The following is a 26,625-nucleotide window of genomic DNA, read 5'->3' on the forward strand; positions in this document are numbered from 1 at the left end:
AAAAGACTTTACAATTAACTTTTATGAAATTTAATCAGGTAGATCAGAACTCCGTGTGAATATAACTGTGAGACTGTTTTTGAATACTCTACTGATGGTGCCTCAGTCATACTAACCTGATGGGTTTGTGTCTGGCAGGGAGTGAAGAACAAGGCCAGCCTCCCCAACTTCCTTGACCACATCATTGCCTCAGTGGTAGAAAATAAGAAAACCTCAGATGCTGCAAAGCGGGCCTGTAACTTGACTGACACCCAAAAGGAAGTGAAGGAGATGGTGATGGGGTTAAATGTGCTGGACCCCCATACCTCTCACTCCTGGCTCTGTGATGGAAGACTTCTGTGTCTCCATGACCCCAGCAACAAAAACAATTGGAAGATCTTCCGGGAGTGTTGGAAGCAAGGCCAGGTAAGCAAGAATAAGCAGATCCCAGGGTCGGCTGTCTGCCTGCCCACTATAGCTACCAGGATAGTTTCAATTCTCTCTGGGAGACACTTTGCTAAGGAGATTTAGACATATACTAAGTTTGTTATAGACAGCCTTGCTACTTCGAGTTTTCTTGGATTTTTAAAAGTCAGAAGATTCCTAAAAATACATTGTGGATCTTTTTATTTCTCAGCTGTGTAGCTCTGTGTTCTTAAAAGGGCAGTTGAAATTCCTGTGAGGTTGTGATCTGGCATTAATGACACCTTTAGAGGAAAATCCGTAAGTGTGATATGGGGTGAGGCGAAAATGGGTGGAAGTGGGTGGTACTCTTCTAGGTAAATGTTTCAAGACCATACAAGTCTGTGTGATAGTGTGATAACACTTTCTGATTTTTATACATTAGCAGGTGTGAGGAAGCGGGGGGAGGTTGTAGAATTGTCTGGAGAGTTTTTCATTCGAGATGTGAGGACGTATTCTCAGAATTTGCATTTGTCAGCTTTTCATCCTCTCACCTCAAAATAGTGGTAGATACCAGGGCAGCAGAAGTGATTTTTGTGGAATGTGCCCCCCACCCCACCCCCCGCAGTGAGAATCAAGTGTAATAACAGAGTAGAAGTGTTTTCATTTTCTGTAGCTGACATTGTTGAAATCCACAGATTGTGAAACTGGGAGGGAATAATAAATCATTGTGGAGAAGAGGTTGTCCCCAGGAAACCCTCCTATTCTGTCCCTTAGCCCTGAGCTAAGTATTTCCTAAGTGACTCTGATTGAGATACTTTTGTTTCCACAGCCAGTGCTGGTATCAGGGGTACATAAAAAACTCAAGTCTGAACTCTGGAAGCCAGAAGCCTTTAGCCAGGAATTTGGAGACCAGGATGTGGACTTGGTGAACTGCAGGAACTGTGCTATAATTTCCGATGTGAAAGTTCGGGATTTCTGGGATGGCTTCGAGATCATATGCAGTAAGTAGCTTTGATATCTGGTTCAGTAAAAGCAGACTGCAAAGTAAGCATCTATATGCCCAGCCCTACCGCTGAAATAACAAATTACATCCTCTTAACAGGAAGAACATTCTATCCTGGTGCCAACCAGGTAGCTCTCATGGCAATCACATGGCTCCCAGAGCATACCTGGACTTAAGCACATGATCACATGGGATGTGTGGAGCACTTTCACTTTGAGATGGAAAAATTTATCATGTACTAAAGCAGTGGCTAAGGAAAACAAAGCCCACCTTATCCATTATGGGGGTTTACAAGTCTGAAAATAAGAGTTTAGTCTTCTAAACCTTTTAGTCACTGGAGAATCAGGCAGCAGCCAACCCAGCAGATATTTGTAGGAGTGCTTTCTGTCTTCCAGAGCGATTAAGGTCAGAAGATGGGCAGCCAATGGTGCTCAAACTCAAGGACTGGCCTCCTGGGGAAGATTTTCGGGACATGATGCCAACAAGGTTAGTGAACTACAGTGAGCCGTCTTGAGAGACTTGTGCTTTGCTAAAGCTGTCACAAAGTAATCACAGAAAAGTGAACTCCACCTCTTTTCCTTTTTCCCCTATAACAAGCTAAGTCATCTTTCATGCTTTTTTTTTTTATAGGTTTGAAGATCTGATGGAGAACCTTCCTCTGCCAGAATATACCAAACGAGATGGCAGACTCAATCTAGCCTCTAGGCTACCCAGCTACTTTGTAAGGCCCGATTTGGGCCCCAAGATGTACAATGCCTACGGTATGAGGGAGAGGCCATAATTGACCTTTCTGGACACTACTGTTGCCATTTCACCTATAGAGGGAGATTTGTAATCAAGATCATGTGTAGAGGGCAAAGTGACAGGAGCTGAAGAAGTTGACAGTATCCAGGATGGTTTAGAATATGTTTGCTTTTGCCACTGATTTGCATAATAGCCCTTTGGGCCCAGTACTGTATATGTATGTATGTGTGTATATATATATATACACACACACAGTAGTTAGAAAGTTTCCTCTCAAAGGTTCCATCCAAGAGACTTCCCTGGTGGTCCAGTGGTTAAGACACTGTGTTTCCACTGCAGGGGGTGAGGATTCTATCCCTGGTCAGGGAACTAAGATCCCGCATGCCGCACGGCACAACCAAAGATCCTTAGCTTTTAAGAGACTTGACAAGATAAGAGTGAAGACGTCTGAGTACCATGCTACCCAACCAGCTCTTTGTGAAGTCACAATAATGTCCTAAATCACTGTGAAAGCCAAGCTTCATTTGAGTGTCCATAATGCCCATATCTGTTTTGCTTCTGAAGGGGAGAGATCGTTTAGGAGGGTGGAATTGGATCAATGGCCAAAGCTAATGATAGTGTCAACTGAGCTTGAAATCAGTTTTAAAACACTAGAAAAGAGACGAGGAGAATTATTTATTGATAAATAGATATACGTCATTCTCCCAATGTTACACATTTAAGAATATCTTCGAGTATGTTTTCACTTGTAGGGTCTATATGGATTCTTCAGAATATTGCCCTTTCAGGAATTCCCTGGCTGTCCAGTGGTTAGGACTCCACACTTTCACTGCCGAGGGCGCAGGTTCAATCCCTGGTCGGGGAGCTAAGATCCTACAAGCCTTGTGGGGCAGCCAAAAAAGAAAAAAAAACAACATAATATTGCCCTTTCACCTTGCATATCTTCCTTTTACCTTCAGGCTTGATAACAGCAGAAGACAGAAGAGTTGGCACAACAAATCTTCACTTAGATGTGTCCGATGCAGTTAATGTGATGGTGTATGTTGGGATCCCCATCGGGGAGGGTGCTCATGATGAAGGTATGATTTCTAGAACCCAGTGCTTCAGCAGGGTGAGGTTTAGCCTCAGGAGTAAAATGGTGTGTCTTTCTCCTCAGTCAGGGCCAGTGGGTTTTTCTTAAATCTCTGCCAGGCATGATGCATAGTAGGTGCCCAGACAAAGGGGTGATTGCAGCAGAGAAGAGTGGTACTTGTGTATCTTTGACCAGAGTTATTCCCTCTCTGGGAATGCTGCCCTTTAATACTGAGTATGTAGCATCACAAAGAGGAGTAAAGAAGAAAGGACAGGGCTTCCCTGGTGGCGCAGTGGTTGAGAGGCCGCCTGCCGATGAAGGGGACACGGGTTCGTGCCCCGGTCCGGGAAGATCCCACATGCTGCAGAGCGGCTGGGCCCGTGAGCCATGGCCGCTGAGCCTGTGCGTCCGGAGCCTGAGCTCCGCAAGAGGAGAGGCCACAACAGTGAGAGACCCACATACCACACAAAACAAAAACAAAAACAAAAAAAAAGAAGAAAGTTCAAACTGGCCTACTTGGTCCATCACCCAGTTCAGCTGTGGGGTAATAGGTGATAAAGCCAGGTCATTTGCACAGAGATGAAGCATAAAAGTGATATTTTGCTGCATTGCACTCTCCGCTATCTCAGTGTAGAATTAATGTGTGTTAATTACGGAAGTTTTAGAAAACAAAATTTTAAAGAAGAAAACTCAAAATCTCAAAGTTCAGGGATAATCAATATCATTACTTTGGTATATTTCCTGCCACACATTTGCTTTTGATGCTACACATCTGCATATCTTTCCATTAGGCTGTCATTTAAAGCATCATAACAGACAAGGATTAGAAGCCAAGCCTCTTAATTTGCCAGAGAAGCTTTACTCTTCATGGCCTTAAATCCACAGAATCCTAGAGTTTGAAGAGGTCTTGAGAAAGTATACAGTCCACCTACTTACAGCAGGAAATAACCTGCAATTTGAACATAAAATATGGCTACACAGTTTGAGCAGGAAATATGTTTTAAAGGGACACTATATCTCCAAAAAATGCTGAGTCTCTGTTAAGTATGGAAGATTAGGGTCGCTCTTCCCATGTGTAGGAAGCTTAGACCAATGTGAGTTTTGATTCTTTGATTCTACCTTATATCACTCCAGAGAGATAGAGAATAGTAGAGACTAAACTTGTTTAAATTGGACATTTTGCTTCACTCAGAGGTACTGAAATGGCTGGTTACGTTGAAAAGTGCCACTTTGCTCTTTTCAGAGGTGCTCAAGACAATTGATGAGGGAGATGCTGATGAGGTGACAAAGCAAAGGATTCATGATGGAAAGGAGAAACCTGGTGCTTTGTGGCACATCTATGCAGCCAAGGATGCGGAGAAGATCCGGGAGCTGCTCCGAAAGGTGTGTCCCTGGGTGGGCTCCCAGCTCACAGACAAAGGGTCTGGGGATGCTGAGACAGCCTGCCTAGGGTTTCTCACGCGGAGTCCCTTGGCATTAAAGACCTGTGCCCTCTGTCAAAATGCCCCATAGGGCTGAATCCACACTTAGAGGATATTGAATAAAGTAGAAACTTTGGCCCACCAGTCATGTTACTGCAGCAAGTTGGATTTATCCTGTTAATAATCTTTATGTATTTATTGATTTTTCCATCTTTGGGTTTTGATCATGGTTTCATGATCAGGTTGGAGAAGAGCAAGGCCAAGAGAATCCCCCTGATCATGATCCAATTCATGACCAAAGTTGGTACTTGGACCAGACCCTACGTAAGCGACTCTATGAGGAATATGGTGTGCAAGGCTGGGCCATTGTTCAGTTCCTGGGAGATGCCGTCTTCATACCTGCTGGAGCCCCACACCAGGTATGTTCCAACTTGGGGGTAGGGCTGGCTCCACAATTCCCATAGTTTCCTTATATCTGTGTTTCTTGCTAATCTGGCAATAGATATAAACGGCTGGGTTAGACTGATTGCTCTTCAAGTGCAACTTATTTTTTGATTTTTAATTTTCTTCCATGTAATTTTATTTTTTATATTTTATTTTTTTTTAATTAATTTATTTATTGGCTGCGTTGCGTTTTTGTTGCTGCGCACGGGCTTTCTCTAGTTGTGGTGAGCAAGGGCTACTCTTCGTTGCGGTGCACAAGCTTCTCATTGCGGCGCTTCTCTTGTTGCGGAGCACAGGCTCTAGGCACGCGGGCTTCAGTAGTTGTGGCCTGCGGGCTCAGAAGTTATGGCTCACGGGCCCAGTTGTTCTGCCGCGTGTGAGATGCTCCCAGACCAGGGCTCGAATCCCTGTCCTCTGCCTTGGCAGATGGATTCTTAACCACTGCGCCACCAGGGAAGTCCCCCTTCCATGTAATTTTAAATGCTTATTTAAAGATTTTTAAATAAGGGAGACTATTAAAGAAAAGGTGAGTCTCTGTTCAGCTACCTATGCCGTATCCCTTTTCAGTCCCCTTGTCCTGCCTTCTCCAGAAAGTAGCCTACTGTTAACAGTTTGGTGTGTATTTTTCCAGATCCTTTTCTGTGCAAATACTAACGTTTTCATCTATAAATGTATACTTACAGTCTTTCTGCATTTGTTGTCTTTATGAAAATGGAATATCATAAGTATTTCTAAAGTGTTTTTTTAAACGATATGATGGACAGTTTCCACCTGTTGCTGACTCTCTAGTGCCTGATGTTTGCCTCTGTACTTTTCCTCTCCCAGGTGCACAATCTATACAGTTGCATAAAAGTAGCAGAAGACTTTGTATCTCCAGAGCATGTAAAGCACTGTTTCCGCCTGACTCAGGAATTCAGGCATCTCTCTAACACTCATACAAACCATGAGGATAAACTGCAGGTAAAGAACTCCTCCTCCACCCCAACGCTGTCTTCTCATCTCCTACTAGGCTACATACACAGGAGGCACATTCTGCTTTCTGAGGATATTACCTGGGCAGTATAACTGCAGAGAGATGATTAAGGGACCCATGTCTGGGGTATGGAGTCCTCCCTCCAGGAAGTATTTAATCAGTCCTCTTCAGGTTTGCTTTTAGAGAATATGAATCTTTTAACCTAGTCACTTCCAGTGTTACAATCTTCTATTTCTCTGCCCCTGGAAGATACAGTGTATCCGTGTTAGTAACTGACTAGACTGACTTCCTCGGTCAGGTGGGAAAAGCACTGTGGCAATGTGTTCCAAACCTCTTTCCCCAAAGCTTCTTCTCACAGCAAATTTCTGTGCAAACTCAATTCCTTAGAGCCCTGCTAGGGACTGTAATCCATGTCCCTAAGAGTTGTTTCCCACTTGTAGATCTAAGCTGGACAATCAGATTAGGTTTTCCTCTGCTCAGAAATGGATTGGAACTTGAAGGGCAGAATTTCATTGTTAATATACTTGGATGCTTTAATAACATTAAAAAAGAAAAAGAATGTAAGGAAGCAAGATTTCCCAGGCAGAACTTCAGCATCTGAATAGGCGTTCTTCCAGCCTCTCACATATGACCTGTTTTCCTCCATCGTGCCTGTGACTCAGGTGTATTTTCTTTGGTCAGTGTCCCATGAGGTTGTAGATTTTTCTTGGTTGCTGGTAGATTTAATCACCTTTAACCCTGAACTTGATCTGTTTTGCTGTTCCTTTTTCAAAATTATGGAATATTTCAACCATAAAGTTCTTATACAAAGTACCATCACATTGATAAATAGATAACATTGATATTATAGATATATAATGCAAGTATTCAGGCATACATATTTCAGACCCCACCTCCATTAGGTCTCTACTTGTTACATGTCACCTCCCAATCCTCTGTCACTGCTTTATTTTCTTCTGTAGTATTTTTCACCATCTAACATACTATGTATTTTATGTTTGTTTCTATCCCTACTAGGACATAAGCTGTTTAAACTCCATGAAGGCAGGGATTTTACTGTTTTATTCACTGCTTTTCCCTAGCACATAGTAGGTACTCAGTAAATATTTATTGAATTAATACAAAAAATGTAATAGAGAACAGCAAAGGGGGCTTTTGTGCCCATAACTCAGCTTAAGAAATACAGCATCATATACGTACCACATACACAATATATACATATTCAACAACTACATTATTGAAGCCTCCATGTACTCTTTCCCATTCTACCTCCTCAGAAATAATCACAGTGTTGGTTTAAAACCGTCTTTATCCTGTTCACTTTATTTTAATAACTTTTACTTCACATGTGTGTTCCTTTTTGACAAATTAGAAAATATGTATAAGCACAAAAGGGAAAAATACCCAATAAATCCTACCTGCCCACTATTGTTTTAGTGCATTCTTATTAGCTACAGGACCTCAGGTAAGATTCTTAACCATGGAACCTCAGTTCTCATCTGTAAAATGGGGATAATAATAGAATCTGCCTCATAGTATTATGGTAAGGATTAAATGAAAGTCCACATAAAGAGCTTAACAGTAGTTCCCAGCATATAGAGGATGGTGATTACATAGCCTTTCAAATGATGAAATCATTCTTTTTTGAATATAGACTATATATCTTGTCTGACTTGTAAATCATCTTTTGGGATTGATTTAGGAAGCATGCAGTCCTGGTTGAGGGCTTTCATCACTAATCAGAAGGCTTTTAGTCAGTGTAGGACATAACATTTTCATTTGCAGAACACAGTCTGGCTGCCATAAACTGATTGTGCTGATTGCTCTCTCCAGGTGAAGAACATCATTTATCACGCAGTGAAAGATGCTGTTGGCACCCTCAAGGCTCATGAATCCAAGCTGGCAAGGTCTTAGGCGTGGAGAAATTCCAAACTCGCCTGTGAAGCAGGTCTTTCACTCACAACACATACAGGGAACAGCAGGGTTCTCTGCTGGAGCAGAGGTCCTTCACTTGGAGCCAGTGTGGTCAGTATTACAAACTCTCCAGCCACTCTTTGCTGCCTCAACACTGAAGGTTGACACAGGAAAGTCGCACTGTTCACACACACAGTTTCAGACTCCAAGCCAAGGGTGCCACATCCCCATTCTGTGGCCTTTTGGGACTCTGAATTGCCTGAATATCGCTGGGCTTTCCTGCACATTCTCATGATTTGAGATTCGTGGAAACCAGGAATGTGGGCACACCTTTCTTTTCTTTTTCTCTTGTGCCTAGTTAAGTGGGAATGTGTTTGGAGGTAGGGGGAATCACGTAACTGGTACAAGTGGGGGCTAATTGCTTAAACACGCCTGGTGGAAGCCTGATGGTGTCTCTGCACATGACCTCTGACACACCCCATCCCGGGAGCCGGGTGAAGCCTTTCCCCACCATCTCTCCTGTAAACAGTGGAGTCTTGAAGGACCCAGGGGGAATCCACTGCTTTTCCCAAGGGGCTCCAGGATTAGGAAATGTGTGTATTTAGTGAAAAATAGGTTTGTAGTGAAATAGTTACTATTTCATGAAAGTAGATATTTTTAGAACTTTTGAAATACCACAGTTGTTTTCCTGGATTATGAGGAAAGGCACATTATGTTTAGTCTTCCTTTCGATAAAACTCTTTGAAGAAATAAGATTTTTAGAAATCAACGGCCCATTATAGCACAAAAAATCAGCCAAAGCAGAATTTTAAAGAATTGGCTTTGTAGGATTCTTTTAGTTTCTCCCCATCCCATCTCAGTCCTATCTTGAGGGAACAGCCATCTTGAGAAAGAACTTTGTCATGTCTGTGCTGTTGGTGTGTTCCACGCATACACACACTGGTGACTCCAGGACCCATTTCCATCTATTACCAGCGTTCCCTTGGGACTCCTCTTACAGTTCCAAATGCGAAGGAAAGTTTGCTTTCCTACATGAGGCTTTTTGTTTTGGGGGTTTTTTTGTCCGGAAATATTTTCAGCAAAACTTTCCAACTCAGTGGAGTTTTATTAAGAATTTATTTGAAAATGATGGAATTCATTGGCCCATAGGTACATTGGAAAATGTATCTATCTTCCCGGCTGTACTGTAGTGCCCTGCAGGCTTGTTTATATGTTCACAGTTACATTTTTTTTTTTTTAATAAAAGTCATTTACTGTAGAATACTTTTAATTTCACTTTCTGTATTTTAATTTTGTTGAAGGGCTGATTGGGATTTCCATGTTCTTATTAAAAATCTAACAAATCTGTTTGTAGTGGACTAAATTCTTCCTGTGCCAGCCATTCTAAAAAGCAGGGCCAGGTTGAGGATGGGGTTGGAGGTGGAGGATGGTTAATTTTCATATCATCATTACATTGTTGCATCCGATTATTACTCTTTCCTTCCCGAATGTGTCCAATTGGGAGAGGGAAGTGCCAGGTCATTGTGGTTTGAGGGCTTGGGGATGAAGGGAAGGTGCTACATGAGTTAGAGGGTAGGAGCAAAGATGGGCTTTCCATAGTTTATGCTCTATGGGAAAGCTGGGTTCCTACCTTCCTGAACAGTCTGGGGGGAAAAGGACATGGGAAGTGGCCAGAGCAAGGTTTTTGGCAATCAGTGACAAAAGTTCATCAAAACAAGAGGCCTGGCTGTCCATGTATGAAATTAAAGTGGCTTGAAGGGTGAGGACAGACTACGTTCCAATTAGAAAAGGCCTTTTGAAGAGGAAGTTGTAAAGAATAGCAAGAGGGATCATCAGAAGCTGCTTCTCTGGATCCTGTTGGAAAAACATCTTCCGAAGTGTTTCAGCCTGGAAATACAATTATCCGGGTAGAAATAGACCATTGTGTGGTTCAAGGATACTGAGCTTGAATAGGACCATAAATGAAATACAGAGTTCTGAGCATGTCCTTTCAGCCTGGATGGGCATGGGTTGATGCTATGGTCATCAGAGGATTACACCTCGACATAAAGAATGCAGAAGCTTTGAAATGGCACAGGAAAGGAAAGCAGTGGGGGAAGGGGGGTTGCAGAGGTTGCTGGAGCTTTGTTGCTTTGGTGAAAATCAGGAGGCAGGCTAGCCTACATTCTGGATATAAATGTCTTCAGAATTAGGGCATCCACTGCCGCCAGTGCTTGCTGATGGGGATGGAATTGGAGCCCCTGGATTCATCTCCTACCTGGACCCCAGGCCTCTCTACCAGCCTCTGTTTACCAAGAGGCACTCCCCTGCCCCAGGGTATCCACCTTGAGAGCACAGGGCTCAGTTCCCTTACAAAACTGAAAAAGCAGATCAGATTGGGAACGGGGTTAGGTCCTTTTCCAACTGGAGTGATTGGTGATGGTGGGGTGGGCAGATGCCCCTGTACCTTTGACTTCAGGACTTGCTGGGTGGGTGTCTTGACGGCCTGTGATGGGGGAGGAGGGTTTGATAGTCAGCAGTTGGGAGAAGTAGCCCATTTAGTAGACTTCCTGAGCTCCTATCTTAGCAGCATGACTTTGTGGTTCTGTGACCCTTGGCAAGTTATTGAACCTCCCTAAAGCTTCCCATTTTCTTATCTTCAAAATGAGAATAACTATAACCTCTACCTTACAGGATGGCCACTGAAATAATGCATGTGAAGCTCTTAGCACGGGCCTGGCACACAGTAAGCACTCAATAAGTCATAGCTATTATTCCTCGTGGGATGTTCTTTCAGACTGTTGTGGGCAGGGCAGGAGGAGGGCTAGGATGTCAGGATGGAACCATGAAGGCCTCTGAGGACCTCAGCCCAGGGCTTGGAACCCAAGAAAGGTGAACAAGCGATTAGAAGAAGGCAGGTCAAAGGCGCATGCCCGGCGACAGCAGGTGCAGGGGGCGCGCCGCCGCCGCGGCCTCCCCTTTAAGAGCCGCCACCGCCCACGGCACGCCGCTGCGGCAAGGACCTCCCCTTTAACGGCGGCGGCTCGGCGCTCCGCGGCCCCCGCGGCGGCTGCTGCTGCGGGTGCTGCTGCTAGTGCGGCTCCTGCTGCCGCCGCTGCTCGGCCTCCAGCAGCTGCATCCTCGGCCCCGGCCGGGTTCCCGCCCTGCGCCCCGCCCGGCCCCGCCATGGTGTCCTGGATCATCTCTCGCCTGGTGGTGTGAGTGCGGCGGCGGCGGCGGCGGGGCGCGGCCGGTTGGGAGGGGGATGGGGGCTAGGGATGGGAGGTGAGGGGTATTGAAGCCCGGGATGGACCACTCCGTGGCTTCATACAGCAGAGTCACCTAAAGGCACATCGTCCCTATTTGGGGTCCCCAGAGACGTGGAGGTGTGGGACCTGGAGGAGGGGGAACTGTTAGAGGAGCATGGCAGACCTGGCTTCCCACCCCTTTTATTTTTAATTTCCCTGTTTCTTCGCCCTCCCTCACCCCAGGGGCTGGGCAGCACGGCTTGATTTATCAGGGGAGGCGGCTTGTCCCCTCCCCCACGTCGCAGATCTGACTGGAGGAGCTCCTCAAACCTGGGCCCTCATCTCCCTTGGGGAGAGGGCTAATGGAAGAGCCCGGGGAGCAAGGCAGGGCCTCCTCGTTCCATAGCTTAGGGCCGTGGCAGCCTTGGCCTCCCCAAAGGGCCGGGTTTCTCCTGCCTCTTCCACTGACTGTCAGGAGACTGGGGGGTGAGGGCACATGCTCTGAAGACCCCCCCAGGGAGGACGGGATATGGGAAGCAGAGATGCTTGGAGGACAAAGTGTGGGAGGTAACTGGGAGAGGATGTGTGTGGCCAGCCTGGAATTGTGAAAGCCGCGGAGGGGAGGGTGTTAGGTGGCCTTCATTTCAGGCTGCCAGCTACGTCCCTCCCACCTCCCCCAGGCTGCAGGAGGTCACCCTCTCCCACAACCGGGGACTTTGTCCTTGAGGATTCCGCCCCCCACCCCATCTCCAAAGCCTATTTCTCAGAAGTGTCCTGCCTCAGTGAGGCAAGTCCATGGGGGAACAGGCAGTACCACACATTGTCAAGGGGCTGGGCCTGGCAGGGGCTCCACATGGGCCTCAGCCAACCCCTCCCTGCCCCAGCTCAGGTCCCTGCCCCTAAGCCTCTACCTTGGGGGACTGACACCCCAGAATCCCCTCCCTGCTGAGTGCTTATGTTCTGGATTCCTCTAGACCCACCAGAGTCTCCCTCCTGCCTCTCCCGCATCCCACCCCAGAGGGAATCCAGGGGCCTCAGGCCTCCCTGTGACCTTCCCAGTGTCTGCTTCTCTCGTGTGAATGAGCTCGCTGAGCGGCATCAGTCCTCTCCTTCCCTCACCTGTGTCCTGTATGTGATCTCTGATGGGATCAACACTGGACTCCACTCTAGCCAGGACCTCCAGCCCAGCACGCTACCCTGAGCCTGTTCCCAAAAGTGTTTACATGGGGGAATAAACCTCTCTCAGGGCCTCCTGCCCCTGTGCCCTCTGCTCCCCAGGCCCCAAGGGCTACAGTGGTACCTCTGACTGACAGGTAGAGTGCCCTGTTAGGTGGCCCTACCCAGCTTGGCTCTGCAACAGGGAGGTAGAGGGTAAGGGCAGATGGGTATGAATGGGAGTGGTGTCAAGAAGGAAGACAACCCTGTGGCAGTGACCAGACCCCCACCCCTGATATGCTTATGCAAAAACAAGGATCAGGGCTGAAGAGGCCACAGCAGACCCTCTGGCCTCTGGGTCTTTCTGTGCCTCGGGGGCTGGAGAAAAACTGAATAAAGGGTTACAGAGGAATTCCCTGGCGTCCAGTGGTTAGGGCTCGGTACCCTCACTGCCGGGGGCCCAGGTTTGATCTCTGGTTGGGGAACTAAGATCCCACACGCTGTGCTGCACAGCCAAAACAAAAAGGGGCAGGGGGGGTGTTATGAGGCATCACCCTAGCTGGCTGGGGCTTCCATGCTTGTGTATCACCTCAGGCTTGCCTGCTTTGACCTAAACCCCTGACCTGAGTTCATCAGTCCAGCTGATGTGGCACTCTGGAGTTCTGTCCATTCTCCCCTTACCTACCCAGGGACTGACGCAGAGCTGGGAGGGAAGGCTACTGCTCTTGGCCGAGGGGCCCAGTAACCATGCCTGCCTCCCTAGGCTCATCTTTGGCACCCTGTACCCAGCCTATTCTTCCTACAAGGCCGTGAAGACAAAAAACGTGAAGGAATATGTGAGTGTATGACCCTTTATCTCCCACCCAACCCACGTGGCAGAGATCAGGGAGGACACTGGGTCACATGACAGGTGGGGATGACTTTGTACTAATGCTGTCAGCACTAATGAGACCTGGTTCAGGGGAGGTTCCAGTGTGTTCCTCTCCTCCAGGCCTGGTGTGATACGCAGGCAAAGTTGAGGTCCTGAGCGTCCCCCACAGCACCTCCAGCATGGTTGGCAGGCAAAGGTGGGGTCCTGGGTGTTCCCCCAAGGCCCCAGCCAACACCACCCTCTGTACCTTCAGGTGAAATGGATGATGTACTGGATCGTCTTTGCCTTCTTCACCACTGCCGAGACACTCACAGATATTGTGCTCTCCTGGTGAGATCTAGTGTCCCCTCCCTGCATCCTCAGGGACCAGGGCCTCTGACTTTTTCTACACAGCCAGTCAAACAGAAGACTGAGACCCAGGGTGGGATCCCCCAACAGTTCCATGGGGTCCTGGGTGTCCCCTCCCCCCAATCCCCATCCAGGCCTGGCTTGATCAGCAGAATAAGAACAGATATAACCCTCACATTTCTTTCTGGTGGTAGCCAAATCACCACAATAGAATTCAGGAAACCTGCTTCTGCCGAACTTGCCGTGACCTTGGCAGGTCACAGTTTCCTAGGCCTCAGTTTCCCTATTTGTAAAATAGGCGTATGACTCATTCTTATAAACGTTGGATGCTTGTATTTCAAAGGCTTTTTCTAGGCACTACTAGACCATGTATATGTCCTTTGAGGACACGGAATGCCCTAATCATCTGTATATTCACAGCAGGAGCTCAAAAATGTTTACTGAATGAGCAAATGCCTCTTGGAAGAGAGGACTAATGTAGCACGGTACACTGGAAGTCCAAAGAAAAGAGTTTTACAGAGGCAGAGGACAAAACATCCTTGCATTTGTAGATTTCAAGGGCCTATGGCCTTTGAGAAAAACAGTTTTAGAAGAGGAAGTTGAATGGGGTCAAATTAGGAAAGAGTAATGGGTTAAAACTTGAGAACAGTGAGTGTAGGTGCCTCTTGACACAAGCAAAGGAGGGAGCTTTGATGAGGATGGAGGAGACCTGAAGGAGTGTGTGGCCTGGGAAAGAGCCTTGGGGCATGGAGAACGATCCTTAAAAGCAGGGGCCATGCCATGGCATCAAGGGGTGGATCCAGAGCACAGCTGGAGAAGCCCGGCTTCTTCATGGGAGGAAGGGCAGGAAGAGAATGGGGTGAGGACCCAAGAGTGCACCTGGAAGTTCAGGGATCTCGCCGTGGTGTTGACCCCAGGACAGAGGAGTGGGTAGTCTTCTGTCAGAAGAGGGTGAGGAGAGCCACTGCTGCGGGGAATTCCTGCGGGATCACCTCTCACCTTCCCACTTGGAGTCTCAGTTGAGCCTCGCCTTGACCAGTCTCCTGAGCCACATGGGGACCTCAGTGCACTAAGGGGTGGGGGGCCAGCCAGGGTCATGCAGAGAGTCGGCGCACCTCCTGACTCCCTGCCCCAGGCTCCGCCGCTTGCCTCTCTCCACCCAACAGGTTTCCATTCTACTTTGAGCTCAAGATTGCCTTTGTGATATGGCTGCTGTCCCCTTATACCAAAGGCTCCAGCGTGCTCTACCGCAAGTTCGTGCACCCAACACTGTCCAACAAGGAGAAGGTCTGTTGGGACGAGGGAAGCTCCCTTCCCATCTGCCCCAGGTCAAGGCAGCCCAGTGCCTGTAACCACGTGCATTCGTGGCTCTCCCTATGGGTGATCTGGCAGGGCCCTGGCCTCCTGGGGCAAGCAGTGCCTTTGTCCAGGTGTGAACAAGGGCAGGGCAGGGCCTGGCCAGCAGGGCCCACCCCTCACCTCTTCCTGCTTCCCCTCCGACCCCTCAGGAGATCGACGAGTACATCACACAGGCCCGAGACAAGAGCTATGAGACCATGATGAGGGTGGGCAAGAGGGGTCTGAACCTGGCCGCTAATGCCGCGGTCACGGCTGCTGCCAAGGTGAGATGGGGGCAGACCCAGCTCCCAGGGCCCCACTTTGCTCATCTCATCCCCCTGGCCAAGCCCCTTTGCATCCACCAGGTCCTCAGGTGTGTGAAGGTTTGGGGTCTTGTGCAGCTTAGGGTTCCAGTCCTGCCTCTAACACCCTCCAGCTAAGGAACTTCCACTCAACGGGCCAGTTTCCTCATCTGTCCAAAGGGAAAGCATGGCCCCAGCCTGTCAGTGCTGCCATAGGACGGGGTGAGGACACTGCGGGGAGAGCACTGAGCCCAGTGGCTGCCCAGTGCCCCACGGTGACCTCTATCTCCACCCCGCCCCTTCCTCCGGTTCTCCCGGTGCGTGGTGGTGACCCTAGGGCCAGGGGGTGCTGTCAGAGAAGCTCCGAAGCTTCAGCATGCAGGACCTGACCCTGATCCGGGACGAGGATGCGCTGCCCCTGCAGGGGCCCGACGGCCGCCTCAGACCCAGCCCTGGCAGCCTCCTGGACACCATTGAGGACTTAGGTACAGACCAGGCCCAGGGCTGGGCATGGGGCACAGGGGCAAGGAGGCCAGGTGGGAGAAAGGCCAGACCACTGTTCTCCTTTCCTCCCCGAACCAGGAGATGACCCTGCCGTGAGTTTAAGGTCAGGCACGAACCAGGCAGATCCCCGGACAGAGATCTCTGAGGATGACACGGGAGACAAGGCCCCTAAGAGGGCCAAATCCATCAAAAAAGTGCCCAAAGCTGAGGTGAGAGCTGGGCCAGAGCTTGGGGAAATGGCGAGGGGTTGCAACTCCAGGCTGAGCCTTCTGTCTTCCTGTCTCCTTCCCACAGCCACTGGCTTCCAAGACGCTGAAGACCCGGCCCAAGAAGAAGATCTCCGCGGGGGGTGACTCCGCTTGAGGCCCCGGCACGCACCCCCCGCCCCAGGCTGCAGAGCCCCAGCTCCACACTGTGCCAGCAGCCCTCATTCTCAGGCCCTGGGGCCTCTCAGATGGCTGGTTCTGGTGCCTGCCCAGTGGCCCCTCCCCCGGAAGGGCTTGGAAAAGAGGAGGGAGGCCCTGCTGTGGGGGCTGAGGGTAGAGGCTGGACCAGGAGCTGAGGACTGAGCCACTCGAGGAGGTGTGGGCTCCTCAGAGCCTGAGCGCTCTTCTCCCCGCTCCAGCCCTGCCCCCGCCCACCCAGTGCCTTGCTGAAGACCATGGCCATTCCCTCGTCTGAAGTCCTGACATGGTCCCACCGCTCTCCCTGGGTCGGGGTCGGGGGCCAGTCACAGCCCAGAATGACCAGAGACAGGCCTGAAGGCCCTGGGAGAGAGGGAGGGAGTGGGGAAGGCCTCGGAGAACCTGGGCAGGGGCTCTGGGCCTGAAGCTGTGAATAGAGGACACGGGCCTAGTGTGCACTCAAATGACCAGGAGGGCCAGGCCAGAGCTGCAGCTGAGGGCCTTGGGTAGGACTGTGTGCTACATGCGCCCACTGAAAAGAGCTGGGGCTCCAGGGGTGTGCGTGTGAGAGTGTACGTGTGTGTGCATCTTTCTGGGTCTAGAGCTGGGGGGTTTTGAGTAAAGGACATTCCCTCTAGCAGTAACCTCCCCCCACCCTCAGCCCTCCCTCCTACTCTCTGAGCCTCAGAGGACCCCAGCCCATGAGAGAGTAGGGCTCTGAGGGGCCTCTCACCTCCTCCTCTGCCCTTGATCCTCTCCCCTTTGCCTCCTCCCATTCCTGCCCTGCCCTTGGACTAGGCTCCACCCCTCAGAACCCTCAGTAGAGGCCCTTGCTGAGCTGGTTCCTTTCCTCCTCACCTGGGGGCCCATCTTCCTTCGCCCTAGGGTCCTCGTCTTACGCCAAGCAGACTAGGCCCCATGTAAGCAGACCCCCGTCAGAGCCCAGCCTTTGCCCCACACTTTGCCCCAGCTTCTGCCGTGGCTTCAGTCAGGGCTAGGAGGAATGTATGAAGAAGAAAAAGATCTTAGGAGCCAGGGGGCTCCCAAATCCATGGAAAGAGGGTGCCCAATGGACCTTTCGCACTGGATGAGCCAATAAACCAAATTCTGGCACCTCATTTATTTTGGCCTCTGTGCTTTGTTCTTGTTCTACCAGTCCACAGGCGGGAAGGACTTCAAGTGAGAAGCAGGGCTCAGCTGTGGGATGGAGGGGGGAAGAGGCCAGACTGTGAACCCCAGGAGTTCTGATCTCCAAGGTAAGAGATAGGCTTGAGGCAGTTCAGTCTGGGAAGATGGTTTTGAGGTTCAAGGTAGAGCCAGGGGACTAGGTGGGGCCAGGACTTATGAAGAGCGAGCGACAACCCTCAGAGGTTGTCCTGTCCCTCAGAATCTTACCCTGAGACCCCTGCACATTCTGGTACCTCACAGAAAGTGCCAGGTGTAAGCTCTAGGGACAGAGATCATGATGAGGCCCCCAGGGAAGAGAGAATGGGATATGGGGGCTCCTGGTCAGAACCAGGAGATTGGATGCCCATAGTGCCTAGAAACGGTGAGCCAGACACTGAAAGGAGGAGATAGGTGGGATGAGGGGAGAGGTGGAGATGAGGAACCAGCCCCATGGTTCATGTCTGACCCTGGGGACAGGCAAGGAGGACAGGGAACCAAGGGCTGGGGCCAACGAGGCATGCCCATGTGGCCTGAGGAGGGAGGGGTCGAGCCCTGAGCTGCTGGGCTGGGGTGGAGGAGAGAAGGAGGAGGGGGGCTGTAGCGCATGGAGTCTGAGTTCTGGGGAGGTAGACCCAAGGTCTCCAGGGGTGGAGGGGCACAGCTGGTGGGGACGAGATCCTGAGGTAGAAGCCAGGAGAAGGAAAGGATGACAGAGGATCAGAGGCAGCGTTGGAAGAGACGAAGGAAAAGAGTAGAGAGGGAGGGAAGGAGGAGGGGGAGGGTGAAGGAAGCAAGAGAAATAGCGGCTCAGCCTTGCGGAAGGAAAACAGAGGAAGCATAGCCGCCGGGGATGGGGTAGGGAGTATGAGTGGGGACCTAACTCCAGGCCCTGGACCCCAAGGTTGGCAAAATGTCCCTACATCAGGCTTTCCTCTCCCTTCCCTGGCATCACAAGGGCATGTCCTTCTGCCACACTTGAGCCAGTTGGCCAAGAACCTCCTGAACTGAGGTGGCAGTGGAGGTGGGGTGTGAGATGCCCTTTTCATCTTTCCTGGATTCTTTCAGTCAATAGACCTTTGAATGGCATTCCTTTCACCATTGACCTCTGGGCAATTTGGCCCCTTTCTCTATCAGAAAGAAGAGGAAGTGTCAGGGTAGAATTCAGGGGAGAGACACCCTTGTTCTAGAAAGATCTCCAGAGACTAAGATGCTGCAGTCTCCTGCTAGCAGCTACCATATGGCCAGGAAAGCAGGTTAGGCCTTCTCTAACCTTAATCCCATTTGCTGCATATCACACACACACACACACACACATTCACACACACTCAGATAACACACTTCCATCCACAGTGACCAGTGGCTAAGGAGGTCACTGCCAGATTCCACATTGCCAGGCTCTCCGTGCACATCTGGGTTTCCCTGTGTCAACAGAAACATGCTCCGATTTCCAAGTTCATTGGTCCGTTGCCATGGAAACATTCAACCTCCTAGAACTAGGCACAGGGCCTGACCCCTGTGGTGCAGGGTAGGAGAGGAGAGATGGAGAGTGACAAACAGAATGTGGGGGAGGAGGCTGGGGAGACACATCTGGGTATATGTGACCCCTTGCTGTCGCGTCCCCTGGGACCACCTACCCTCTCCCCTCTGCCTCGGTAGATCTCTCTAGGCCAGGGGAGTGGGGAAGAGGAGTCATAACAGGTGTATGGCTAGAGCTATGTGGAGAGTGCTTGATCATTGCCTGGATTCCCACTGGGCATTAAGAGAGATTAGCTCTGGAGCGGGGGCTGAGGTCTAGCCCTGTGACCCATGCCCAGACCATCTTGGGGACACTGGGCAGCCCTCCAGGCCTGAGGTCCCTGGCTAAAATGGCCTCAGGCCTGAAGCTGCTTCAGCTGGCTCCCCCTCCCTTTCTTGTGTGTGCCCCACACCCAGAGAACCTGCTTAAAATGGGATTTCCAGGCTGTGATGTCAGAGGAAAGGTAGCCGCCGCTCCAGCCTATGCCAGCTCTTCCTTGACCGGTAGAGCTGAGCCCAGCCTTGCTCAGCCTGAAGGAAAGGGTGTTAGGTAGAGGAAGGAGGGGCTCTGGTCCCCATATATGTGGCATTCTGGATAATAGGGAGAGACTGTTTCCAGGCCTAAAGGTACTGCTGGCTTCCCCACTGCCTTAAATATCAGCCAGTACGTGATCATCTCCCTCACAAATTCCCCCCAGTTTTTCGCTCTCTGAGCTGGGTCAGGCCTGCATGGAGGAGGAGAGCACCTCAAGTCTTAGAGCCATTTGGTTTCTACCTGAGAGCTTGTCGCTTATCTAGGCTGCAGGCAGCGATGGGTGGGAGGGATGCCTGCAAGGAGGAAAAGAGCCCACTAGATGGCGCAGCTCGCTCCCACTGTGGGATTCTCTGGCCCTTGCCGGGGACAGTCTTACATTCAGCAGTCAGTCTGCTGAGTAGGATGCTTTATACCCCACTCCCTGGAGTTGGAGGTTCATGAAGAAAGCATCCTTGTGGGTAGATAGGACAGCTGTGGATTCTCAATCACTTCCTAACCCCAGTTTGTGTGCACAGGAGATGGTCAGACCCAGTGGGCAGGTACTCCCTTTGGGCGAGGATCGGGCACCTCCTGGGAGCAGGGAAATTGCCAAGCTGACCCTGGGAGGGCCCTACAGCCCAAGGAACCCAACCTGGGCTCTGAAATGGCATCTAGAGAGGATGCTGGAGCTGATTTCAGGGTCAGGTCTGAAGAGGGACCCAAGAGGTGGCAAGGGGTAGGGAATTTGGGAGGGACGGGTTGGGCGGAAGAGAGGAACGCTAACCTAGCTGCAGGATTCCCTGGATATGATCTCCTTGATGGCAGTCCCAGGCCTGCCCCCAGGTGTCCCTGTCCCCTTCCCCTTCCCTTATTTTCATCTGGGGTACTGTAGGGATGAAAAAGGAGACAAAGACCCTAATCTCCAAACCCTGGAATCCCAAAGTACTTTTCCAGCAGCCAGGGCCGAGACTCCTCAATGACCTACCTTTGCCTGACCTCTTTCCCAAACTGACCCCACCAGCCCTGAATACCTAATGTATTACCCTCTCCTTTTGTCCCAGCCAGATGAGTGATCAATAAATAATGCTGCTTGAAATATTAATGGCAAGTTTTACACCAGCATCCCTTAGCTGTGCCTGTCATTGGGGAACTCACTTGAGAGCTGACAGAGAAATGCATGGCCCCCCAGAGAGCTCTCTCCTTTTCCCGTCAAGAGAAGGTCTTTCTTTGCCAAGATTTCGACCTGTTCCTATCTCAGCCAGATCATGATTCATTGCCATTTGGTTAGAAGAGGACAGGTCCCCCAGAGACCAACTCAGCCAGCCTCCCAGGAAAGGATGGAGTAAGTTAAACCAAGCAGAGACCCTTCTTGATTCCTTTGTCTCCTCTGATGCAACTGAGCTCCCATTTCCTCTCTTCTATGTCCATCTTGGACCTGCCAGGTCCAGCTTTCTGAGTGGTGACTCAGGAGGAGATCTGAGGCTTCCCTCCTCCCCCTGCCTCAACTATTTAGAGCCTGAGCAGAAGGGACTCACATGCTCCCAGACTTCTCTGGCCCAGTCATTCTCATCTGGCTCTGTTCTCCCTGGAAGAAGAGGACAAGGAGGAGATGGGAGCTCTTGGCCCTCTTGAGCCCACCTGGTGGGCTCCCGGGGCCAGCGTCCTCCTTTGGGGAAGCCAGGCCCACTCAAATCTCTGAACACGCAGTGCCTTCTGCCCGAGCACTCTTGGTCTCCTGCTTCACTTGGTCAGCTCCTGCATGTGCTCCAATTCTCAGCTTAGATGTGACACCACACTCAGTCCAGGCCCCTGTGGCCTTCTGTTCTCTTCCCTGACAGCATACATCACCCTGTTTGGTCATTGCCTGTTTCCCCACTGGACTGAAAGCCAGGGCATAGGTGATGGGTCTACCTGGTCCACCAGCATCTAGTACAGGGCCTGGCACACTATAAGAACTCAGCACATTTTTCTGGAATGTTCGAATGATATCCATGCAGTATTCTTCTGCTCCTGGAAAAACACCAACCTTCCAACCTCAGCATCTCTCTGCTGAGCTGTTTGCCTGCACCTGAGGATGGGTGTCTGCATTAAACAGCGGCTGCCCAGATCACCTGCCCTCGCCTGGACTCCCCCCCTGCATGTGCTCATGCTCACTTGCTCTGCTTTTCTCTCCCTCACACACACAGATGGGAGTCAGCTTTCCAGCCACATTCAGTTCTCACTTTAATTCAAAAGCTAAATTGGGAAGAAGAGCAGCTTCACACTCCCAATTTAGCCTGGGAGAGAAAAAGGGAGACAGCCTGGATGTTGCCAGGGAAAGGAGAAAGTCTGGGTCTGGGGTGGGTAGTGGTGGCAAAAGTACCCAGAGCCCAGGAGAAGACCGTGAGACCCCTGCCACCCAGCTCCTAAAAATAAACCATCCAGAGTTATGACCCCAGAGTGACCCCTGTAAAGCCTCTTTCTAATACCAGTGCAGCCATTCTGGGCATTACCCCAGTCTAGGGGTGGGATTAGAGGAGGTAGAAGAGACTTGAGTTAAGAAAACTATCCAAAGAGGGAGATGCTGCTGCTTTGGTCACTGGTAGTAGGAAACCAGAAAATCCTTCTTAAATCTAACTTCAATCCCTCTGGTAATTGCTGAGATGAGATGAATGATGAATAGAAACAGAATCCATAAACAGATACTTGCTCACTAATATTCATTATTCACAATAGTCAAAAGGTAGAAACAACCCCAATGTCCATCAACAGATGAGAGGATAAACAAAACAAAATGTGGTACATACATACAATGGAATATTATTCAGCCTTAGAAAGAAATGAAATTCCGATGCATGCTACAACACGGATGAACCCTGAAAACATTATGCTAAGCCAGGCATAAAAGGACAAATATTATGGACAAATATCTTCACTTACATGAGGTACCTAGAAGAGGCAAATTTAGAGAGACAAAAACTATAACAGAGGTTACCAGGGGCCAGAGGGCAGGGAACAGGATGGGGAATTACTGTTTCATGGGTACAGAGTTTCTGTTTGGGATGATAAAAAAAGTTCTGCACATGGATACTGGTGATGGTTGCACAACATTGCAAATGTACTTAATGCCACTGAATAGGACACTTAAAATGGTTAAAATGGTAAATTTTATGTTATGTATATTTTACTGCAATATATTTTTGAAAAAAACAGTGAGTCCGATGTCAGCCTAAAGACATCGTCATCCTGCCATGATGGCTCTCTCTGTGGCTTGACCAGAGGGAAACTGGGTCCTTTCAGTTCCAAAGATCCCCTCCCTTTGCTGATAGGAACAGAAGTGCAGCCTCTGCCCAAGTGAAGCTCTTCTCCCTGGTTCTGGGTGCCAGCTTCCTCTTCAGTCACTCATTTTGACTTTGCCCTAAAACAGCGTTCCTCATTATATGGGTAGACCAGATAGGGTGATGATTAGAGGAGGAAAAAGAGAGGACTCTTCCATCCAGCCTCTCTAACTATCCTATTGCCTCCATACCATGGGAAATGGATGCACTTTGGGCTGAGATGCCTGTCAGTAAATTGGGGTGTCAGTTTTTCTTGCTCTCTGCCTCTGACTCGGAGGCCCCTGAAGAGAGTCTCTGTGATAGCTGGTGCTGATGCACCCAGACCTCACCCTCTCTCCTGGATGATTGCATGGTTTCCTGGCTGGTCTCACCACCATTCCTCCCCCACCCAGCCTCCTGGAATTATTTTAAAATGGTGAGTCGGCTCTCTGACTGACTGGGAACCACGTCAGTGGGTGGGAGCTGGATTAGGGGCTCCCACAGTCACTGTGCTTCCCCCATGATAGCACATATCACACTGTTAAAATTGCTTGTTTACTTGTCTGTCTCCCTTACTGGGCTATGACCTGCAAAAAAGGGAGAACCCTCCTTACTTCTCCTTATATCTTTTTTTTTTTTTCCTTATATCTTTAATGCCTAGAGTGGAGCAGATATGTGATAAGTAATCGTTGAATGAATGAAGTGAAATGATGTGTTCACGTGTCTGCTTCCCCATTCGATTTGACTCAAGAACCCCGGTAAGATGAAAGCTTTGTCTGATTCATTCTGGGGCCCCAGAAAACAGTTCTTGGGATGAGCTGGGGTTCAGCTAGAGGGTTCTAGACTGTCTGGATTGGAATCCTGGCTCTACCACTGCGGGGCTCTCTGACCTTGAGCAAGTCGCCTGCCCTCTCTGAACCTGTTTCCTCTTCAGTGAAATGGGGATGAGAATGGAACCTACTTCATAAGGCATTGTGAGGACAAATGCCTGTCAAGTGTTTAGCACGGAGGCTGTCACATCGTAAATGTGTCTTGGGGGTGGGGTGGGGATAGAGAATGCATCTAGAGATTAAGGAAAATCAGAGGAAACGAGCACCACCACTGATTTCAGCATCCTGGTGTTTAGAGGAAGGGGACGGTGAGGCCAGTACCAGAGTGGGGTAACCCCAGGGGCTACCTGTCCCCGCTCCCTGCCCTCCCCCCAGGTCTGCAGAGTCCAAGCTCACCCACCACGAAGCTGAGCAGCCCTGGCGCTGGGTGGTGGTGAGGGGCCAGAAATAACCGCAGTTGCTATTCCTGCCTTTCTGGGCTGGATGGGAACGCTGCCTTTCTAATCTAAAGGCTGCTCTAGACTTCCTGCACATCAGTGGGCTCTTATGTAACACTCCCCTCCCTCTGCCTGCCCAACGAGCTTCCAGAGATTTCTGCAGCCAGCTTTGCTGCACACTCAGCTGGGGGTGCGGGGAGCAAGGAAGCCACCGCAGGATGGATTGTCCTCTAAGCCCAGGATCTTGCTGGCCCTGAGCCTGGGAGAGGGGCCACTCAGCACAGGGCAGAGGGACTGATGTCCAGGGACAGCGGCCTCTTTCTGCATCTGCAGGATACTCTGGGGCAGAGAGGACCAGGAGAGTAGGCCTAAACGATAAAGGTCGTCTATCTTGACCCACTCCCTCCCTCTTCCCTCAATGGCCCCTCTGAGCCACCTCCGTGACTTCCACTTCAGGTCTTACCTAACTTTGTCCGGCACATGACCCCTCAGGCAGACTCTGAGGACAGCAGCCCAGACCCCAACTCTCGCAGGCAGACCCCCACCTGGGCCAGTCCTCCATGGGCTCTTCCCTGCAGCCCTGGATGCCATCTGGAGGGCGCATGCCAGGCACCTCTTCAGAGCCCAGTGGACCCCCTTCTTCCTCAGGCCTCAGCATCACTCTGCATGGGCCTATCTCAGAACTTGCCCTTCTCCACCTATCCTAGGGCTCAGGGTCTCCTCTGGCACCTGGTTTCCTGTCTGTAATTGGAGAAGATGAGGTGGTTTCACTCTACAACACTCTGGGATGATTCTCTCTCATTTCCCCCCTTCCTCCAGGTCTCCACTTCTCCCCACCCTCTCAGTGCACCCTCTGTCCCACCCCATACCTGGCCTCTTCAGGTTTCTTCTCTCTGCACCCAAAGACCCTCCCTGGGGTGGGAGCAGAGCTACCCCCAGACCCATTGAAGGCCAGGCCCTCCACGTTTCCAGCGGAGCCGATCAGCCATCGGAAAGTGTGACAGGCACCCCAGACAGAACCAAAGCAAGAGTCACTTCCTGAGCCCTGGGCGGGCCACAGTGGTGGCAAACCACGATCTGAGCAGCGCATGTGTGTGCTGACGTAGCCTGGGGCTGGGGAGGAGGAAGCGGCAATGGAAAAAGGGGCTTGTTTTACTCCGAGAGCTGCAGCCTGCTCAACCCTGGGTCAGGCATGATGGTTCCCACTGGCTTTCTCCTGCAGCCTCAGCTGCCCTGGACCAGCTCAGTTCTGCTCTCACCTCTGCGTCTTCCTCTTCTCTGGTTTGCAAGGAAGGTCTGAGCACAGATAGCAGCTCAGACCTGCAGAACCTCTGAGGGCCTCTCAAGTTTTCCAGGGTTTTTGGCATCAGTCACCCAGCAGGCAAGGTCTGAGAGTCCCAGACTCATCCCTGAGCCCCCCTGAGGCCCCGCTGACACCCGGGCCAGGGTGCTCAGGGCCTTCCTTCTCCCAACCTGGTTTCCTTTAGGCCCCAGACCTGTTGTCCCATCTGGGTTGTTGGTCACAAGTTGGGTGCTCACAAACCCTCCTTGGGAGGGGCCAAGTCTTTTCACCATGTCTCCTCCCCTCTCTGTCCCCCCAGTCACAGCGAACAAAAGTGTGCCATTGGCCAAAAGACAGACCAGAGGAGAATGGGGATAACACAGATGCTCCCAGCCCCACTGCTGAGAAGGCAGACCAGCAGTATAACCCTGTCCAGGAGGAGGCTTTCCGCCGGGCTTCTTTCTCACTCATGCCCCCTCACAGCGAGCGCGAAGGTGGGCAGTGCGTAGGGGCTCTGAGCCAGCTGTTGTCACTGTTTCTGGGTGGAAGCTGCCTTCTAGGGGCATATACCGTGGAGTCAGGACAGAGTTGAAAAGGCCACCTCCTCCTTAGCACTGTGTCTGATACACGCAATGGCCAATAAACCTCTTTTTAAAAGAATGAATGTTTTATTCAACTGTATCTCCTACTACTTCCCAATAGGAATGCTTTCTACTCCAGCGCATTTTTTCTAGACAGACCACACATGGACTCTCCTGGCCAACCCACCCCCAACCCCGGCCTGAAAGTGCCTCTCATCTCCTCACCACAAAGTTTGTTCCTCATCATGTTGTTTCTCCAAAATATCATCCTTGTCCTTTTCCCAGCCCCCTATCCTCTATGTTCTGTAGCGTAACTGACTTTTGGTGGCTAACAGGGCTGCTGCCTATTCTTAATTCTCTTGTAACGTGGAATCCAGGCTTGCTTCTACCCAACTGTAAGCTTCTCAGTGGCAGGGGCCTATGCGTTAGGCCTTATTCCCAGGCCTTGCCCACAGAAAGTCCTCAAAAAAGTTTTTTGTTGTTGTGTATAATGGGTGTATTAATCAGAACCTGCTGTGTTGTAACAGAAACTGAAATAAGTTTTATTAAATAAAAAAGGAATACACTGACCTGTGTAACTAAAAGGCTCAGGCTGTATCCAGAGACTTACTCTCTATGTGTGAATCTATTTTCTAATTTCCTCTGCACTGGCTTCATTCTCAGGTAAGCTCTCCAGTCCTGATGGCAAGATGGCTTCCAGGCTTACATTCCATTGGCTTAGTACCACCTGGGTAAGAGAATTCCCCTTGTTCAAGAGTTCCAGGAAAAGTCCAAGAAGAGATTCCCATTAGCCTGGTTTGGGTCATGTGCCCATCCTGATTCAGTGGCTATGCCTAGGGAGATGGAATGCTCCTGGACTGCTGGATGGAAGCGTCCTAGACAGATGGCCAGGCAAGGGT

General features: G+C 50.3%; 2 protein-coding genes across 7 annotated transcripts in view; both read left to right on the forward strand.

The window, feature by feature from the left end:
• Positions 1-9,467, forward strand: part of KDM3B (lysine demethylase 3B) — a 59,340-nt gene extending 49,873 nt beyond the window's left edge. Inside the window, exons 15-23 of one of the 3 annotated variants that reach the window (XM_079915695.1) lie at positions 139-405; positions 1,214-1,385; positions 1,783-1,873; positions 2,018-2,148; positions 3,091-3,210; positions 4,447-4,586; positions 4,867-5,043; positions 5,894-6,028; positions 7,875-9,467. In XM_079915695.1, coding sequence (XP_079771821.1) covers positions 139-405; positions 1,214-1,385; positions 1,783-1,873; positions 2,018-2,148; positions 3,091-3,210; positions 4,447-4,586; positions 4,867-5,043; positions 5,894-6,028; positions 7,875-7,955 — 1,314 coding nt within the window. In that variant the 3' untranslated portion in view covers positions 7,956-9,467. The remainder of the gene's footprint in view (positions 1-138; positions 406-1,213; positions 1,386-1,782; positions 1,874-2,017; positions 2,149-3,090; positions 3,211-4,446; positions 4,587-4,866; positions 5,044-5,893; positions 6,029-7,874) is intronic. The other 2 variants (XM_079915694.1, XM_079915696.1) reach the window with 2 other exon arrangements.
• Positions 9,468-10,965: 1,498 nt separating this feature from the next.
• On the forward strand, positions 10,966-17,212 carry REEP2 (receptor accessory protein 2). 4 transcript variants are annotated; one of them, XM_079918040.1, is made up of 9 exons: positions 10,966-11,152; positions 13,101-13,173; positions 13,462-13,538; positions 14,723-14,843; positions 15,065-15,178; positions 15,534-15,681; positions 15,779-15,909; positions 15,995-16,049; positions 16,091-17,212. In XM_079918040.1, exons 1-9 carry the CDS (start codon positions 11,121-11,123, stop codon positions 16,267-16,269), a joined length of 930 nt encoding a protein of 309 aa, XP_079774166.1. In that variant the 5' UTR covers positions 10,966-11,120; the 3' UTR covers positions 16,270-17,212. The 4 variants fall into 4 exon arrangements, with proteins under 4 accessions (XP_079774166.1, XP_079774167.1, XP_079774168.1 ...); XM_079918041.1 differs by having other exon boundaries at positions 15,540-15,681; XM_079918042.1 differs by having other exon boundaries at positions 15,995-16,219.
• The last annotated feature ends 9,413 nt before the right edge of the window (positions 17,213-26,625 follow it).

This window comes from Stenella coeruleoalba (assembly GCF_951394435.1).
Source record: "Stenella coeruleoalba genome assembly, chromosome: 3".
NCBI lineage: Eukaryota > Metazoa > Chordata > Mammalia > Artiodactyla > Delphinidae > Stenella > Stenella coeruleoalba.